This window comes from Aspergillus vadensis (assembly GCF_003184925.1).
Source record: "Aspergillus vadensis CBS 113365 unplaced genomic scaffold BO88scaffold_6, whole genome shotgun sequence".
NCBI classification, from domain to species: domain Eukaryota; kingdom Fungi; phylum Ascomycota; class Eurotiomycetes; order Eurotiales; family Aspergillaceae; genus Aspergillus; species Aspergillus vadensis.
In genome coordinates, this window is record NW_020292044.1 from 587,368 (window position 1) to 604,166 (window position 16,799).

General features: G+C 49.6%; 5 protein-coding genes across 5 annotated transcripts; 2 read left to right on the top strand and 3 right to left on the bottom strand.

Annotated features, from left to right (window-relative positions):
• The first annotated feature begins 1,814 nt into the window (after positions 1 to 1,814).
• On the top strand, positions 1,815 to 3,492 carry BO88DRAFT_244450 (serine/threonine protein kinase). Its single transcript, XM_025702162.1, has 2 exons — positions 1,815 to 2,221; positions 2,274 to 3,492. Exons 1-2 carry the CDS (start codon positions 1,957 to 1,959, stop codon positions 3,161 to 3,163), a joined length of 1,155 nt encoding a protein of 384 aa, XP_025564907.1. The 5' UTR covers positions 1,815 to 1,956; the 3' UTR covers positions 3,164 to 3,492.
• Positions 3,493 to 4,281: 789 nt separating this feature from the next.
• Positions 4,282 to 9,774, top strand: BO88DRAFT_423892 (MFS general substrate transporter; the record flags this gene model as incomplete). The annotated part of the gene is made up of 15 exons (XM_025708694.1): positions 4,282 to 4,417; positions 4,505 to 4,605; positions 4,659 to 4,806; positions 4,858 to 5,895; positions 6,198 to 6,262; positions 6,302 to 6,373; positions 6,426 to 6,471; positions 6,537 to 6,665; positions 6,704 to 6,837; positions 6,870 to 7,081; positions 7,114 to 7,299; positions 7,352 to 7,644; positions 7,677 to 7,690; positions 7,770 to 7,794; positions 8,537 to 9,774. The coding sequence occupies 15 exons, from the start codon at positions 4,282 to 4,284 to the stop codon at positions 9,772 to 9,774; spliced, it is 3,837 nt and encodes a 1,278-aa protein (XP_025564908.1).
• A 402-nt stretch (positions 9,775 to 10,176) lies between these two features.
• On the bottom strand, positions 10,177 to 12,958 carry BO88DRAFT_403294 (putative MFS drug efflux pump). Its single transcript, XM_025706328.1, has 8 exons — positions 12,448 to 12,958; positions 12,298 to 12,376; positions 12,189 to 12,247; positions 11,974 to 12,130; positions 11,530 to 11,909; positions 11,100 to 11,472; positions 10,916 to 11,046; positions 10,177 to 10,846 (listed from the first exon to the last, which is right to left on the bottom strand). Exons 1-8 carry the CDS (start codon positions 12,589 to 12,591, stop codon positions 10,433 to 10,435), a joined length of 1,737 nt encoding a protein of 578 aa, XP_025564909.1. The 5' UTR covers positions 12,592 to 12,958; the 3' UTR covers positions 10,177 to 10,432.
• A 453-nt stretch (positions 12,959 to 13,411) lies between these two features.
• BO88DRAFT_335756 (PaaI family thioesterase) lies at positions 13,412 to 14,299 on the bottom strand (the record flags this gene model as incomplete). Its single annotated transcript, XM_025702868.1, has 2 exons — positions 13,412 to 13,789; positions 13,874 to 14,299. 2 exons carry the CDS (start codon positions 14,297 to 14,299, stop codon positions 13,412 to 13,414), a joined length of 804 nt encoding a protein of 267 aa, XP_025564910.1.
• Positions 14,300 to 14,411: 112 nt separating this feature from the next.
• On the bottom strand, positions 14,412 to 16,574 carry BO88DRAFT_403296 (ubiquitin-specific protease UBP6). Its single transcript, XM_025706329.1, has 3 exons — positions 16,463 to 16,574; positions 14,742 to 16,388; positions 14,412 to 14,674 (listed from the first exon to the last, which is right to left on the bottom strand). The coding sequence occupies exons 1-3, from the start codon at positions 16,476 to 16,478 to the stop codon at positions 14,613 to 14,615; spliced, it is 1,725 nt and encodes a 574-aa protein (XP_025564911.1). The 5' UTR covers positions 16,479 to 16,574; the 3' UTR covers positions 14,412 to 14,612.
• Positions 16,575 to 16,799: the final 225 nt, after the last annotated feature.

The following is a 16,799-nucleotide window of genomic DNA, read 5'->3' on the forward strand; positions in this document are numbered from 1 at the left end:
TCCGAGTCTCTCGTTCAAAGGAGTGGGGTCCTGCAATAATGTGCCCAGATATACAAACCTTCTACTACATATTGACGCCGAATTGAATTTTAATGCCTCATCCACTTCGTATCTGGCCCATATCATTTGTAAACCCACATTGACTTCCTCTTTCTTTTTCCCTTACTTCAATTTGTCTTTACTCTCCCTTTTCATCCACATATATGCTGTCTCAGTTAGTCGGCTGTACTTGCGTGATCGGCATCGGTTGTATTTCACAAATCCGGGGTGTGTCATTCAAGGATGTATGCATTTCCCCGCGTGGGGTGCTGTTGACATTGTACCACGGACCACACTCGGGATTGAGCGGATGCCTGCTCCTTGACCGAGAATATCGGCCCACCGGTCTACGCTTCCTCGGTGAAATTTCAACCTTTGCTCGGTGAAATTGAATAGATACTGCGGAGTATAGCATCGGTATACCCCTGGTGCCCACTCCACAATCCCTTCAATTGGCCCCGGACTGCGGGGCTTTGCCGAGTGCGGAGAAACATCGGGGACAGCGTTGGTCAAACCCAGTCGGAGTCGACAGAGTAAGCCGGTGTAGGTGTTGCAAAACGAACTTTCAAGCGAAGACCCTTGCATGAAGGAATTGTTGTTCGTATATTCGTATAGGCGGTCGTAAGGGGGGTCTCATGGCGGGGCTGGAGTCCTAGGCTTCTATGGATGGAGATTGAAGCACTGCCCCATGAGTCTCATGAGCATTGAGTAGTTGGTTGAGCATGAACATTGAAACTAACCTGCAGAAATGCAATCTACTCGACAATAATAGGTTTCTGATATTCTCTTTGTCTGGAAATAGATGAAGAGTCTTCTGTTTCTCTCATGTGTTATATCACAACTAGTCGGTAAAGACAATCCTCTTCGAATGGGAGAAGGAGTGATTGCGCTTGACCAATTCTTACCCCACTCCCCATAACTACCGGCACTAAGCCTGCAGAAAGATGGCTGGGTCAGGAAAGAGGCCGAGTATTCGCGCATAGTGTTGGCACCTAGACACTAGGGATTTAGTTGGTCAATAGGCCCAAAGTATGTCATGGCTCCACCGATGGGATCATTGAGGGCTTTCGATGGGATGATTGCTTTTCCATAACACCTAAAGGATCTATCCCTGTTCATACGTGTGTGGGGGGTTGGACGAAGTTGAGATGTTGTTTGTGACGTCGCACACGTTGGACAGACAATATGTGGGTGCCTGGGGCACAAATGACCAGGATGTTTCTGGAGGGAGACAGGGAAAGGGGCATTCTCGGTGCCGAAAAGGCGTCGGGATACCACCTCAACAACCGATTGACGGTGCTCCCATGGATCAGTGACCGTTCTCCCTTTTAATCACCATGCATAGAGTACGGTCAAGGTCCCTGAAGATCACCTTTCTTGCTTCAAAAACTGCATGTAGAAGCCTCTCATTGACGTGTCGCGGTATGCTCCACATAGCTCCCCTCCAGCAGTCCGGTCTGATGGCCATCGCTACATTTAGGAAAGCCTATCCGACACGAGCAACAGTTTTGAATATACAAATGGTCGGTTCCTAGTTAATGAGAAGGGTGAGATGTCAAAAAGATATGCCAGATTTGATTTGGATGCGCTATGCGCCCTTATTTCGGCGCTGCCCCATGTTTCTTCACCCATCTCTAGGATCGACAAGATGGAGGGAGGATTCAACAAGGTCTTGCTAATGACTGCAGAGAATGGAAAGGAGGTTATTGCGAAGCTTCCATGTCCTAAGATTGTGCCACCGCAACACAGCACTGCATCCGAAGTAGCCGTTATGGAATACGGTATTGCTCCTTCGATCTCAAGACTGGATATGCTGACCGGCTTCTACCAGTGAGGTCTCATACCTCCGTTCCAGTGTGTAAGGTACTGGGCTGGAGCTCCGGCGCCTCGAATCCAGTTGAATCCGAGTATATCCTGATGGAAAGGGCCTGCGGAAGACAGTTGGTCGATGTATGGGGCGAGATGAATCAGCTGCAACAGTTCAGGCTTGTTCAATGTCTGGTCCGGCTTCAAAGCCAGCTGGCAGCTCTGGAGTTTCCAGCCTATGGGAACATGTACTTTCTTCCTTCAGACGCTCAGGCCTCGGACCCAATTGTTCCAATGAACGATGACTATTGTGTCGGCCCAGCATATAATGCTTCGTGCTCTCCACAGCTGAGTGGAAGAGCCCACACAGGTCCATGTATGTTATCGGTCTACCATCAGAGTCCCATGCTAAATTTGCGATTTCTTAGGGCAGGGACTGACAGATCTTGGCCTTGGATTGGCCGAACGGGGTCTTGCGCACTTACAACATTCGTCTTTCGCCCCTCGTACAACCCATTTCGGCACCAAATCTGAACATTTCGATATACTCACGATGGCTAAGGATATAATACCACACCTGGGCGGATTTACATCTTTACAACAGTTTTCCAAGCCTACGTTGTGGCATAATGATCTTCACATGGGTAACATATACGTCTCTGAACAGGACCCGACAGCTATAGTCAATGTCATTGATTGGCAGTTCACCTCTATTATGCCTGCTTTCATGCAAGTTCAGTGGCCCTCTTTTCTTGCGCCACCCGATGGCTACGAGATCGGCGCTGTCAAGCCGAAATTACCTCCAGATTTCGAAGACATGGATACAGACGAGAAGGCCTTTGCTATCAGCGAGAGAGAACAAGCTCTGCTTTCGAAGTGCTACGAAGCATCTCTGGTCATAAACCACATGGAGTCGTACTTGGCTATGACTCAAGTTGACTCTGCTTTAAGATATCTATACACGTTCGCAGAGAACACGACCAAGGATGGGATAATTCCCCTCCGTGACTGTCTCACTCAGCTTGCTGCAAACTGGAATCAGCTGGGCATTGCTGAGCAATGTCCTTATCATATCACAAGTGAGGCTTTATCGAAACATGAAATGGAGCTTTCCCGGTACAAGAACTGGCGAATACTCAAAGGTTACACACAGGAATTGCTGCAGACAGATGATGAAGGTTGGATTTCCCCTCAGCTTGACTTCGAGAAGGTCCATGCAAGACATACCGAGCTCTTCCAGCTATACATGGAGAAAGAAACCGAAGAAACATCTGAGGAAGAGGCAAAAAGGCTTTGGTTCTACTTAGAGAACACCTAGAAAAACTCGAAACGTTTTTCCTTCTCTATTGACAATCAAGATAGATGGACGTAAGCTTGTGACTGCATGCAAGCTTCGCACAGTCGCGAAAACATCGCGATCAATCGATGTAATGCACTGCTATCATTGTTTCATTCGCTATACTTATAGCGGCTCTATTGACCCGGATTCGCGCTACATCGTTATGTTAGCTATGGGTTATTCGGGGAAGTTATGACATGCTTAGCATCATTTATAACACGTTGTACATACAAATTCCTCTTCGGGAGGGCCATGTGGCTCCATTGAGCAGCCACTTTGAACCTTCCCCTAGTGATGCGTTTCGTTTTTACCGCTCATTTCTGTACGCGTAGCAAACAGGCACTATCATGGGATCAATGAACCTGGGGGCAGTCATCATTGTGAAGTCAGCCATTGCTTTTCTGACCCACAACCTGGTGCTAGTTTCGTGGTTGACTGTTTGCATTAAACCATATCCCAGATTTCTTCTTCATGTTTGGCTATGAGTAGATCCGCTCTGTTGGTCTGCTGTGTTTGCATATGATAGAGTTTCTCGTCATCTCCGCGCCTTGTTTTCTACATGATCTGCATCCGGATGAGTGCAACGGCGGAGCTATATCCGCACAGTCTCGGTAGCTGGCAACGACGGATTTCCTAAATGGGTGTTTTGTGGCGAGCTAGGTTCTATCATACTCCTAGTATTTTATCTCGAGCCACTGATATTTTGAGCGTACTCCAAGTAAGATTGTGGGTTTGCAGCTGGAAAGGCCCGCGAAGACTAAAGTCAAAACCCAGCCGGGCTGGAACCTTGGCGAATCTTGGCCACCCACCAGATCGCCACCATTTTCTGCTGCAGGAATCCCCCACCTCACTTCCATCGTGATCAGTATTTCTGGGATTGTACAGTCTGTGTCTCTTATTTATCATGTGTATCATGGATCTAGTCAGATCCTGAAACATCGATCTAGTGCATTGTCCACGGGAAGTTGGGACCAGATCTCGGCCCGTGTGCAGTTCCTTTACAAGGTTGGATGACGAAATAGACTCCAACAGCAAAGATGGAATACCAAGAAGAACAGAAGCCTGATCCTAGATCTCCAACTCAATTTGGAGGCTCGATGGATGGCGGTGATAGCAATGACTCGGCTCTCTCATTACTGGATGAGAAACGGGAGAAGCATTTGATTCGCAAGATTGACCTACATATTATACCTTTTGTCGTTCTTCTATATCTATTTAGCTTTCTTGACAGAGGTATGTCTTCCTATACATGTTACTTCGCAGGTCTACTTCCAGTTTATGACTATTCGAATGATTGGCATGCTTGCTAACAAGCTCTAGTCAACATTGGCAATGCCCGTCTATATGGGATGGAAGAAGACCTGGGCCTGGTCGGAGATCAATACCAAATTGCAGTATCTATTCTGTTTGTAACTTACTGTGTACGTCTGGGCTCGCTTACATGTGTATGGAAGCAACATCTAATACTTTTTAGCTCTTCGAAGTGCCGTCAAACTTGGTTATCAAGAAGCTTAGGCCATCACGCTATATTGCGTCGATATCGGTTATGTGGGGCATCATAGCGACTCTCACTGGAATAACCCAGAATTATGGAGGCCTCATCGCTTGTCGCATCCTTCTAGGTTGGTCACAGACCATGAGTTGGTGATGCGAGCCTAAGCTAACAGATATAGGCGTCGTGGAAGCCGGACTGTTTCCGGGAATGGTTACCTATCTCACTATTTTCTATAGCAAGCGTGAAATAGCACTGCGCACGGGCTACCTCTTCAGCAGTGCAGCCGCTGCCGGCGCATTTGGCGGACTTCTAGCTTACGGCATCGGCTTCATGGACGGCGTCGCCGGGTTACGAGGTTGGAGATGGATCATGATCATAGAAGGCATTCCAACCGTCATACTAGGAGGCCTATCCTGGTTCTTTCTTGCAGACGACCTCGATACAGCCTATTACCTGGATGAAGAGGAGAAGGCCCTAGTAGTTCAACTCCGTCGTCGCGACGTGGGCCAAACATCGTCCGCCCAAAGATTTCACTGGGCAGACGTCAAAGAAGGTGCGCTGGACTGGAGAATCTACGCCTTCTGCATTGCTCAATTTGGTGTCGACACTATGCTGTACGGGTACAGCACCTTTCTCCCCACAATTATTCAGGGCATGGGGTCGTGGACAACTCCCGAAGTGCAAGCTCTTACGATCCCTTGTTATGCGGTGGGCGCAATTAGTTACTTGATAATTGCTTGGGCGAGCGATAGAACTCAGCGTCGCGGAGTTTTTACTTGCATCTTTGCCGCCATATCAGTGGTGGGCTATGGAATCCTGATATCGGATTCTTCGTCAGGAGTACATTACTTCGGCGCCTTGCTTATTGCCCTAGGATTATACGTGGCCGTCGGATTACCTCTTGCATGGCTCCCGACCACACTTCCTCGTTATGGAAAGCGTACATTCGCCACGGGGCTGCAACTGACTTTTGGCAACGTCAGCGGCGTCATGTCTCCTTTCTTATACAAGACGAATGAAGCGCCACGTTATGTTCGGGGCAATGCAGTGACTCTGTCGCTGGTTGGATTTGCAGGTGTTGTGTATGGTCTCATGTGGTGGTACTATCATGGGAAGAATAAGCGCCGAGAACAGGGACTGGAAGATGAGAAGATTGCAGGGATGTCAGAAGAAGAAATTGAGGAAATGGGAGACAGAAATCCTCGGTTTAGATATAGTACCTGATAACTATGTTGCGCAAATCTGCAAAATGCGAGCAAATCTCGGTGTCGCCATGGCCGTGGGACACACTAGACAAACATCCTTTGTTTCATGGCATTGATAAGCCATCTCTTTTCAGATCTCAATGTCATCTAAATGCATCTGCCCGTGACGTCGGGAGGTCCGTGTTCACCATGGTTCACGTGCTCTCGCTTAGCTCTTTGACATTATCTTTCTTCACTGCAGTGACAGGAATTCTTTATCATAATTATAGTCTGTCGCGCAGTATAAACTGTCATGACTCTGTCTTCTCATCAGCTTTCAGTGCCAGCTGGAGGGCCTGGTTTCAAAGCCCATGTATAGAGCAACATGACGACTGGAATGTTCACTAAAACCTTGGTGGATATGGGCCCTGAGTCGAGAAATCTGCCGGAGATGATGAATCACAGGGGGTTGACGTACCGTACAGTTGCACAGGCGACCAGATACAGATGGTACTTGTTTTCTCTGTTTATCCAAGATGCCAATGCACTAATCGACGACTAGATGTCACGCCATGCGGCGAGATATCCAACCAGGTCTGCAGGAAGCCGTACGTGATCTGCCATTACGAGAGTCTCTGAATAATACTCACGAGACATTTCACCATGGCTACAGGCCATCTTGCCCTTTTGGATAGAATCCATAAAGCAGGGACTCCGCTGAACGGCTCATTGTCATTCCTGAACAACTGGACCTACATCACCAGCAATACAGAACGAGACTTCGAGCAATTGAGCACAACCGGTCCATACGCTGGCACTCATAGGCCTTCGAAACTGGAGTCCGATTCGCAGCCCGTTACGAACACCTCATCCCGTCTGGTGCGAAGACAAAGCTCTGGGCAAGTGAACCTGATCGCGTCATTGAAACAGCCCAACACTTTGCCTCGGGGTTATTTGGGTCTGATTGGGAAAAGGTCGGAAAGGCCGCTATAAAATCATCCCGGAGACATTTGATCACAGCGCAGATACACTCAAACCGGGAGATACCTGTCTAAACTATCTAGAAGATGAAGCTCGTGGCCATTATAACGGCATCAAGATGCTCACTTTGTTTCAGCAAGCGTATATCCCGTCTATTGCGGAGCGACTGCTCGTTGAGAAGGGTAACCGTGAGCTTGAGGGGCTTACCAACTACGAGGTCTTCAGTATGCAGGAGATGTGTGGTTTGAGATGACTGTCCGGGGCTCAAGCCCCTGGTGCGAAGTCTTTTCGCGCGAAGATTGGAAGAATTTCGAATACGGACTTGATTTGGTACATTACTATCGTGATGACCCGGGAAATCCTTATGCGGGCGCAATGGGCTGGCTTTGGCTGAATGCTACAGCGAATCTTTTGCGAGAGGGCCCAAAGCGGATGCAATGTTCTTCAGTTTGTGAGTCGAATCCAAACCAAGGGGGCTAAGACCCAAGAGTCTAACGTGTGTTCCAGTGTCCACGACGGGGATATAGCACCTTTCTTGACTGCACTAGACATAATGAAAGACGCAAAGTACAACCCATTTCTTCCTGTCACACATCGGGCAGAAGACCGCGTTTGGTATACCTCAACTGTGATGCCAATGGGTGGTCGGGTCACGCTCGAACGGATGACCTGTTCGCCTACAGATCCTGTCAATAACATGAACGAGACATTTGTCCGGATGAATATCAACGACAAGGTTGTGTCACTGCCATACTGTAAGTTTGGACCTGGCTTGTCTTGTCCGTTCATGGAGTTCGTCGGTCAATTGTGGATAGAAGAAGGGTTGAAGTAGGAGAGTTTGGGGATGTATGTGGTTTGGATGGTACATCTCTTCGGCAACATCAACTTGAATAGGGATTTGAGGTATGTCATCTAAGAGTTATAGGGCCTCTTTGACATAGTTGCTCGTAGTCTGTGGAACATGCTTTGTTCAGGAATGCTAGCCAATGCAGATTTGCCGCATGAGCTGGGTTTATTCAACATTTCCTCGATTGGAAGGACCGTTGCATCAGGCGCTATTTCCTGGAATTATCACCTGGGTGATTATAAGTCGAGATACGCTTAGGACAGTCGTAGATCATGATCATGGATGCATTATCTAGTTTGAATTTGATGAGTGTTGACATGATATTGGGTTGGGTATATATTGTCCGGGGAACGGATGAAAAATCAGGATTGACAACACCTTTGTTGGATGGGTAGCGTTCAGACCGTAATCGTGCTAGGAAAATATAGGCTAGCTACATCTATTGAGGCCCAGACTATATATAACACATTAAGGATACTTGAATGTATTGTGGTAAAGTGACTTGAAGCGGTCAAGATCCGCCGTCCATACCGCAGCGACTCACGTGACGGTATCCGGGCTAACACTCACTGTTTGTTGCGCCCAAAACTTTTGGACGGAAATCAGCTTCCATCCAACGGATCCCTTCATAAGGCCGCTTTTTCTCATCCAAACGTCACCTATTATCCTCCTTACTTTACGAGATAATTCCAGTCCCGGAAATCTCCTTTCTTGCCTGCATCTAGTATATCAGCAGCGATCCACATTATTTTACAAAATGGAGTACCACTTCGTTCCTCCGGAGGAGCGCGCCAGAGACGAGAAGGGTAACCTCCTACCCTGGGGCTACGTTTACAAAGAGTAAGTCTTACACCATTGCGTTCTTTTCCCAAATCACTTCAACCCAATTCTCACCCATCACCTTTCCAGTGAATCTCGCAACCCCCGGCGACCCCCCGAAGAATCCGGCCCATTTGGCAAGCGCAGAAACGCCCGCTATGAACACACTCGATCTCGCACACGCACCGGCACGCCGGCAGCAAAGCGCGAAAACCCCAATGTAGCAGAATTCGGGCGTCTATTCGCCCAACAACAAGAAGAGGAGAAAGCGCGCAGCAACACTCTGCCCAAGTCATCCTCCGCTTCCAACCTGGACAACGCCCGGAAGCAGCAGACAGAGAAAGTCGCAACCGAGTGCATACTATACGGTTATAAGAGCAAGGACTTCGAATGGAAAGTGATAGACAAGTACGAGCGGATCTCTCGCGGCTTCATCTGTGAGGACTATCCGCGGACCGACCCCAATGCTTTGAACGGGTATTCACAGCTCCTGAGCGGTGGCGATGTGGTCATCCGGGCGAACCTATCAGCGGACGCGAATCGCAAATCGAAGCGCTATGCGGGTGGATTTCACTGGATTAAAGTCACGTTTGATTCGACGACAGCGGCCGATCGCGCGTGCTTCTACTCTCCGCAGGAAATCGATGGCCATTTGGTCTTTTGTGAGCTGTATCATGGCCAGGGACCTGCGGAGGATGCCCCTATTGTACAAGGATCCACGGAGGCGACTCGTCTCCAGTCGAAGGCGGCGCCTCGCACTTTGACTTCGTCGCATTCGACGAGTTTCCTCCAACCGAAGGACACAGCCACCAAGGAACGCCATACGCTGCCGAGATCTTTCGCCTCGAATAACCTGTCCAGTATCCTCGACGCCCATGAAGAGGAGTCCCAGGAATCATCATCGACCCCCACTGCTAGCTCCGCAACAGCCACCGCCATCGAGCAACCAGCACCCCTGCAACAGCGCACAGTCGTAAAGGAGCCCAAGCCCGAATCAGACTTCATGACGCATATCCCGACGGTGCGTCGGACGAAGCTACGACCCATTACAGAAGCCCTTCCACCTCAGCCTACGGTCACGGAGCGAGTGCTGCGCTCCATCCCCATTCTCAGCTGGTTCACAGGTGATATTGTGGGCGATGGACCTCAACTCCGCGAAGACGGGGCATTCGATTTCGACAAGTCGAATACTTACTGGAAATTCTGGTACATGGTCGATAGAGTCCTGGGGACAGATATCTGCGGACTGAAGGAGGAGTCATGACATCTCACATCTATCCCTTTCAGTCCTATTTGCTATAACTCAATGGAACAAAGACTCCTTGAGAAAAGCAGGGGGAAAAAAGAACGAGGACAAGAGAGAAAGATCGACCACACGCGCCGATTGAACCCAAGTCCAGTCCCGTGGAACCAAACGGTGCCCTCGTTTTCTCCTAGCAGATACCCTGATGCATGTACGATAGTGCTTTGCTTCTTTTCCCGTGTTTGCCAACGATGATGCTTGATTGTTGGCAGTTACCTTTTACGAAGAGTGTGTGGTTGTGTGGCGCTGCATTGTCAGCTTGTGTATTTTATTTCTTTCGAACTTCTTACTTTGCATATTAAGTGTCTGGCGCTGGGTATATGGTTATTTATTTTATTGTTGGGCTGCATGAAGATGCGATGGAGAAAATAATCATAGCATGTTTAGTGTGGGGTTGTTATATATTTTCCTTGTAAGTCATGCAGTAGTGTGGTGTCTTTGAGGTAGACATGCACATCGTATCATCGTCATTTATACATCGTGAGCCATCATCATCACACAAGTCATCGCAGCGAACCAGCCATTATAAACATAGCTGCAAGTAATCATGCCCATGCATGTACGTCCACCACCCCATCATAGATAAGATATATCCTTTACCTCCTCCCAAAGGATACTCTCAATGCATCACAACAGCCACATGATCATTCATATACTTCTTAATGTTCCCCAAGAAGCAAGCAGCGATGATAGACACGCCCCCGAACCCAATACTAGCATAATACACCCACTTATAGCTCTCAGCATAGGCGAGCTGACCTGCCGCTACGACGGCATTGTACGCAGTCTCGTTTCCCGCGATTCCGGGGATGAGCTTCAATTCGTCGAGCAGAGATGCACCGGTCAGTTCGATCGCTTCGGCGATGTATGTGGTGTTGGTTATGTTGAGCTCGGTGAGCATGACGCCACCGATGTAGTGTTGTGCGTTGGGGACGAATTTGGAAATGAAGATGTTGTAGTAGATTGTGTAGCCAATGCCGCCGCCGGCGACGCGGATGGAGAGAGTGAGGGCTGAGATGGTGGCGATTAGGTCCTAAAGATGGGTTGGTTAGTCTATGGGGTGTGTGGAGGGTTTGTATTGTTTTTAAGGGGGTATGCTTACGTCTGGGCATATAATTGTTGTGATGATTGAGGCTGGGACGATTATGCCCCCGATTCCTAGGCCTGCGATGATTAGGATGCCCCAGAGTTGGTATAGGTTGTCTGGTCGGCCTATTGACATGGCACCGCAGCCTGGGTGGATGTTAGTGTTTTGTTCGTGCTCAAATTTAGAGGGTCATACAGACCTGCTGTCATGAGGACGCTGCTGATGATGAGTAGCTCCTTGTTGTGGCCATGCAAGACACTAAGGAGCCATAGGATGATACAAGCACCTGCCATGATGCCGAACCCGATGGGGAGACTCCGAACACCAACATCGACGGGATCGTGGCCGTACACGTTGAACGACTGTGTGGGCCAGAACATGAGGACAGAGAAGAAGTTTGCTCCTGAGATGAACGTGATGACTAGGGTCAAGCCCAAAATGCGTGGCTCTTGCTTTAGTCGGCTTGGAAAGATGGGATATTTGGCACCATAGATCTCCCAAAATGCAAACACAACCAAGAGAACAAAGCCAAGGATCAGAGGAACCAGAACATGAGCGGATGTCCAGTCATACTGTTTATATGTCAGTTATTAGAACGACGTTTCCAAGACGGGAAATGGGAATCGAACCATATATCCACCCCACTGCAGTCCAGCCAAGAAGATGATAAGGCCAGAAATACTGAGAAACCCCCCGATGAAGTCTATACGACTGATAATATCGGATCTCGTCAAGCCTTCTGAATTGACTCGTGGTGGCGGGAAGTAAAAGAGGGCTGTGATGAGCAAACCGCAACCGCTCCATGCTCCGCAGAAAGCTCCGACATAGCGCCAGCCGCTGTGTGCTGCAATAAGCTGAGCCCACAGTACAGATGGGCAAAAGGGCAAGATGGTGAAGATCAACACTGAAACATATTTTCCTCTTTGTCGAGTTGGAGCCATTTCTGAGGTGGCGGCTAATGCAGTCAACTCATTGATACCTGCACCTGCGCCCGCTATTGCCATCCCCGCTGTATGTTTGTTAGACCCCAATTCAGAGCATTTGATATGGCGGATAAAACTATGTGTACCTACCAATGAAAATATTCATCGTATTTGCGGTACTGCTGACTATCATACCAAGGCAAACAAGGGAGGCACCGATGAGGGCAACGTATCGACGACCGATCAAATCCGAAAGTGATCCGACAAAAGGGCAGACACCAGCAAGTGCCAGCAAGTTCGCCAGGACCTAGGTTCATCCAGCAACTGTCAAATTTTGGCCACCTTATTCCTTGGAGGGTACTCACAAACCAAACCCATCGATCCGCGCCGCCAATGTCTCCGTAGACATAAGGTGGTATGCCTCCTAGAAGGCTATTAGAACGTTGATATCCGGCATACAGGCGAAGATCTCACCGAAGAGATAGACTGGGATTTGGCTTCCAGTCCATAGAAAAGCCATCGCTGTGAATCCCATAAAACGACGGAAGGTCATCTAGCAATCGACAGAGTTCACAGTCAGTTTCGCGTGTGTACCGCAAAGTCCACAACTGACCAGGTACATACTGGGTTGTCCACAGGCGCACCCATCTCTTCGTACGCAACAACCTCATCATGGCTGAATTTCCTCTCCATATTGCCGGTCGGAGGTGACTCTGCCACTGCTTTTTCATCAGTCTGCGACTGACTTGAGTGATCGGTGAGCTCCATGAACGTCGGGAGAGCAGGCTGGAGCGAGTCCTATTGGTGCGCAGCGACAACAATCAAACAGAAGACTCGAGATTAGAAAAAAAGCAAATGCTCGCTGCAAGCCATGCATGTACTATTTATCTATCTCCCACAGCACAGATCATCATGGTGGGTCTAATGATGCTGGCTTGTATAGATACTAGGGCGTGGAACCAGACCGTTTAAGGGTGACGACCCATGGAACCCAGCAGGATCTCATATCCATCAAAGCGTCACTAGGGACTGGACAGACCGGAGATGCTACCATTCTGAGACACAACCGAGGCAGTTGAGCAAAGGCAAGGACGACCATTGGGCCCTGGATAGCCGACCGGGAGGATTGACCGCGTGGATGGGATGTGGAGGAGAGGAAAATGCGGGGGAAATCCTGGGGGAGAAGCAGGATCGGAAGGGCCCTGCAGTCGCTGCCGCTCCACCAGGCGACAAGTCAACGACGTCGCTTCGGTCTCCCCGGTCTTCAAAGAAACTCTAATTTTCCAACCTTTTCTAGCATAGAATCTATGACCAAAATGTCTATTAAATGTCCGTGCAGAAAAGAGGGGCAATAAATCAAAAGGGGTGTATGTACACGAGGATGAAAATTTGGATCCATTATCCTGGGTGAAGAACTAGGTTTTCTGGAGGGCCTCGCCAATAACAGTCTCCCAATGTGGCGAGAATGCTAACAAAGTCCAGCCAGGAATAGTCGTCCCTTGCACGACCCTGGCTAGGCAGGATACGGCTGCATGAGTTCAAAGGCCCGTCCAGGCCCAAAGCACCTCTAGATTCCAGCGCAGCCTGGTCAATAGCGTTCTCCAACCTCTTGAAGCTTATAGGACTTGGGGACTACAAAGAGGGCGGACGCCTCGATACACAACCGTCCCATGGGGTCGCGTACTTCTCCCTTCACCCATGCCTTGCGATCTGTGCTCCGTTCCTCGTCCAGAGTAGCATGGAAGGTGTAGAAGTTACCCGAGTACACCGGCGCACGGTATTTGAGCTGCAGGTTGGCTGTGACTCCCGTGCGTTGTGGAAGATGTCTGATTGCGACTCGGGCTAGATGCTCATCGATCACGGTCCCCAGAGCACCTCCATGAACAACCGTCGGCCATCCTTCTAATCCCGGTCCGACATATGCGACATTGATGGCCTCCTTCTCCTTATCATTGTAGAATATTCTCTATGTGACCACTTCGTCAGCCATGTGCCAGGTATCACAAGAATTCGTAGAGGCATCGGCATGAACTACAAGGCGAGAACTGACCTGGAATGCTAGCCCTCGGCTGCCCCGTAGAGGACCCGAACTCAGCCTCTGTAATTTATCTACCTCCGAATAGTTGCCGTATACATCAGCCTCTATATAGTCGGGGTTCTCTCGAAGTTCCTTCACGATAGGCAGCCCGTGTTCGTAGATGTAACGGATTTCTTCTAGTCTTTCGCGATCCTCCTCTGTATCGGGCAATGGCGGTGGTGCGAGCTTCCTATCCATCCACTTTCCGGCAGCAATCCCAAGGCTACCGAAAATCGCAATGTAGGCCAGGCGTCGCGGCCACCGCGACGGCTGAGGTATCGATTCATGGGCGGCAGTGCTGGTGTTCCTCGATGGACGAAGCGTATATCGACATGGTAACGGCGGTTTGTTCCAGAGAAGGCGTAATTGCGGCTGTAGGACTCTGCGCGAGGAAAACATGATGCTCACATCGCAGGTTTCATCGACGACGCAGCATTTTCCCAGAGCTCGATGAAGCACCCAGTGATTAGATAAGATAGGGGATCCCTCGGCTCTTGCTGCATTATCACGTGATTGAGAGGTACGCTGTTGTCTAGATACAATCTACAGCTGGTGATAGCTACAAGGCAGGTTATTATACTGATTGACCCAAAACCATCTTTGCAGTACTTTGTTTAGCAGAAACACTTGTTCCTAACGTTCAGCCATAAGCTCATTATCTATGCATGCCGTTTCTAGCCTGATACTCGTGAGACAAAGTGAGGCCCCCTGCTCAATTTGTCGTCGGCACCTCAACCGCCCGGTAGAGGAGAATAAGTGCGGAATGGGATTCACCTGTATATGAAGGTCAGACGTCCGTCCGCTATTTTAAGTTAAGTAAAAATTGTGTCAGGGGACTTACCACCACCAGCAAGCGTCTCAATCTTCTCCCCTTCCACTTCGGTGACCTTCTCATCATTGAACCACCACCACTTGTCTTCGGTGCTTGCACCATCACCGCTGGGCTGCTTTTTCACGTACGCAGTGTAATGTCCGCTGTCCGCACTTGCGCCTTGATGCGTGATCACACCACGTAGTTCGTAGAGACCCGTCTTGTTCACACCACTGTCTGAGGCAAGGCTCGGATCAATGAGCTCAGACAACTCCTTCTTGGCGGCAAGAATAGAGGCGGTCTTTTCAGCCTCATAATCTGCATCAGACTTGAACACATCGGTCATGGCTTCATCTCCGTCTTTCTCCGCAGCCTTAGGTTCTCCCTTGCGCTCTTCAGCAGCTTTCTTCTTCTGCATCGGCTCCATGCTTGACCCAGATTCGGCCTCTTTCTTTTCTTCCTCTTCTTTCCGGTGAGCGAGCTTTTGACGCTTGCGGGCACGCTCGACATCCACCTCTTCCTTACGAATCTCACGGACCTTGTCTCTCACGGGAATGAGCTGTTTCTTCAACTCGTCGGTGCAGAAATCCACCGCATCAAGTTCAGCGGGAAATGTGACCTTACGCATAATCTTGGCCTTCTTCTGTGTTTCGCGCTTCCAGAAGAACCGAACGAAATGAACCGTCAGGTACTTAGGCAAGCGCGCAATGCGTGAACGCTTGGTATATACGGCATCGCGGTCGAGAACAGAGGAGCGCTTTTCAATCTTCTCTTCGAGACCAGCCATAATACCGTCATGCAAATGGTTGGTCTCTTTACCGATATGACAATCAAGCTTGTAGAAAACGTCGGAGCTGTTAGTAGCTACTTCGCCAGCCTCCTTTGCGGCCTCTTCGTCGCATTCGGTGGTGGACTCAAACCCTCCAGCCATATACTTGTCCACGAACGAAACCTCAGCGGCAGAATCACCTTCACCCTCCTTCACAACCAGCTTGTTACGCAACTGACTCACGATTTGTGACCAGGCCTCTTCGGCATCCTGTTGGGCATAGCCATGTCCATTGCGATCCCTTTGAGCAAACTGGGGGAAAGCATTTCGCAGAGCATTGAGAAACATGAGCGGCGGGAAACCTTCTTGCGTCTCCGACATTTGCTTGAAGAGGTCTCGCAAAGAGGACGTGAGATCCATGGAAGCACCCAAGCCGCCAAGACCGAGACTGCTAAGGTTCGAAAGGCTAGAGCCTCCAGAAGAGCCGCCAGAAGGTCGGTACTTGAGCAGCGCATCCTGAAGTTCAGGAACGCTCCGCAGTGTCTGTAGCGTTGAATTCAGGTAGCAAGTATTTCCAAGGTTCTGCAGGCCTGCAGGCGTTGCACCCTCCGCTCTGGCAGCTTCAGCTTCAGTCATGTCCTCCAAAAACTTGACGACTTCCTTTGGTCTACCCAAGTCCCCAGCACCTTGACCGCCCGACGGAGTGCCCATCATCATGAACGTTTGGCCGGGTTTGGCGTTGAGGGAGGACAAAGGTGTGTCATCTTTGAGCTGGCCACCCTTGACTAGGATCTTCTGCCGCTCGGGTTCGACGCCAGTGAGAGAAAATAGCTGGTATTTGAGCGTTTCGCCGTTCAGGGAAGGGTCGAGCTCCACCTCGTAGCGTTTGCCCTGGTGTTTGACGACAACTGCGTCATGGGATCAGCGGAGAAGTAATGAGGTGGCTTGGAATGGAGCAGCACATAGCCATGAAGATACTTACCAGGTATGGAGGCCATTGTGACTTGATTCAAGTGTCTATTTTGGATGCGATTGATACCTCCTCTGAGGTCTGGCGGTAGGATGCAGTTGCGTAAACAGCGACTGCGTCAGTCATCGCCGGAGAAAGCGTGGGGCAAACGGCGGCCGTACTACGGCGAACTATAGCAACCATTATGCAGCTATGCTCCTCCGAGACTTCACCGCTTTGCTGCTTAGCAGGAGCTCACCCCTCTCTCCCCACTAACCACTACCTGTGGTAGCCCGGCAGGATTGAAAGATGGGCAGAACCTGGTATTTCAATTGACCCTCGGGCCCAATTAGAGACTGTTATCAGTTAT

Bases quoted from the DNA above. Each gene is read 5' to 3' on its own strand.
- BO88DRAFT_403294 (XM_025706328.1), bottom strand. From the start codon at position 12,591: ATGGAGCTCACCGATCACTCAAGTCAGTCGCAGACTGATGAAAAAGCA. The intron at 12,377-12,447 runs GTATGTACCTGG...GTCGATTGCTAG, and splicing joins GTGCGCCTGTGGACAACCCA to ATGACCTTCCGTCGTTTTAT. The intron at 11,047-11,099 runs GTCTGTATGACC...ACATCCACCCAG, and splicing joins CAGCGTCCTCATGACAGCAG to GCTGCGGTGCCATGTCAATA.
- BO88DRAFT_244450 (XM_025702162.1), top strand. From the start codon at position 1,957: ATGGAAAGGGCCTGCGGAAGACAGTTGGTCGATGTATGGGGCGAGATG. The intron at 2,222-2,273 runs GTATGTTATCGG...GCGATTTCTTAG, and splicing joins AAGAGCCCACACAGGTCCAT to GGCAGGGACTGACAGATCTT.
- BO88DRAFT_403296 (XM_025706329.1), bottom strand. The intron at 14,675-14,741 runs GTAAGTCCCCTG...CTTCATATACAG, and splicing joins TGAGACGCTTGCTGGTGGTG to GTGAATCCCATTCCGCACTT.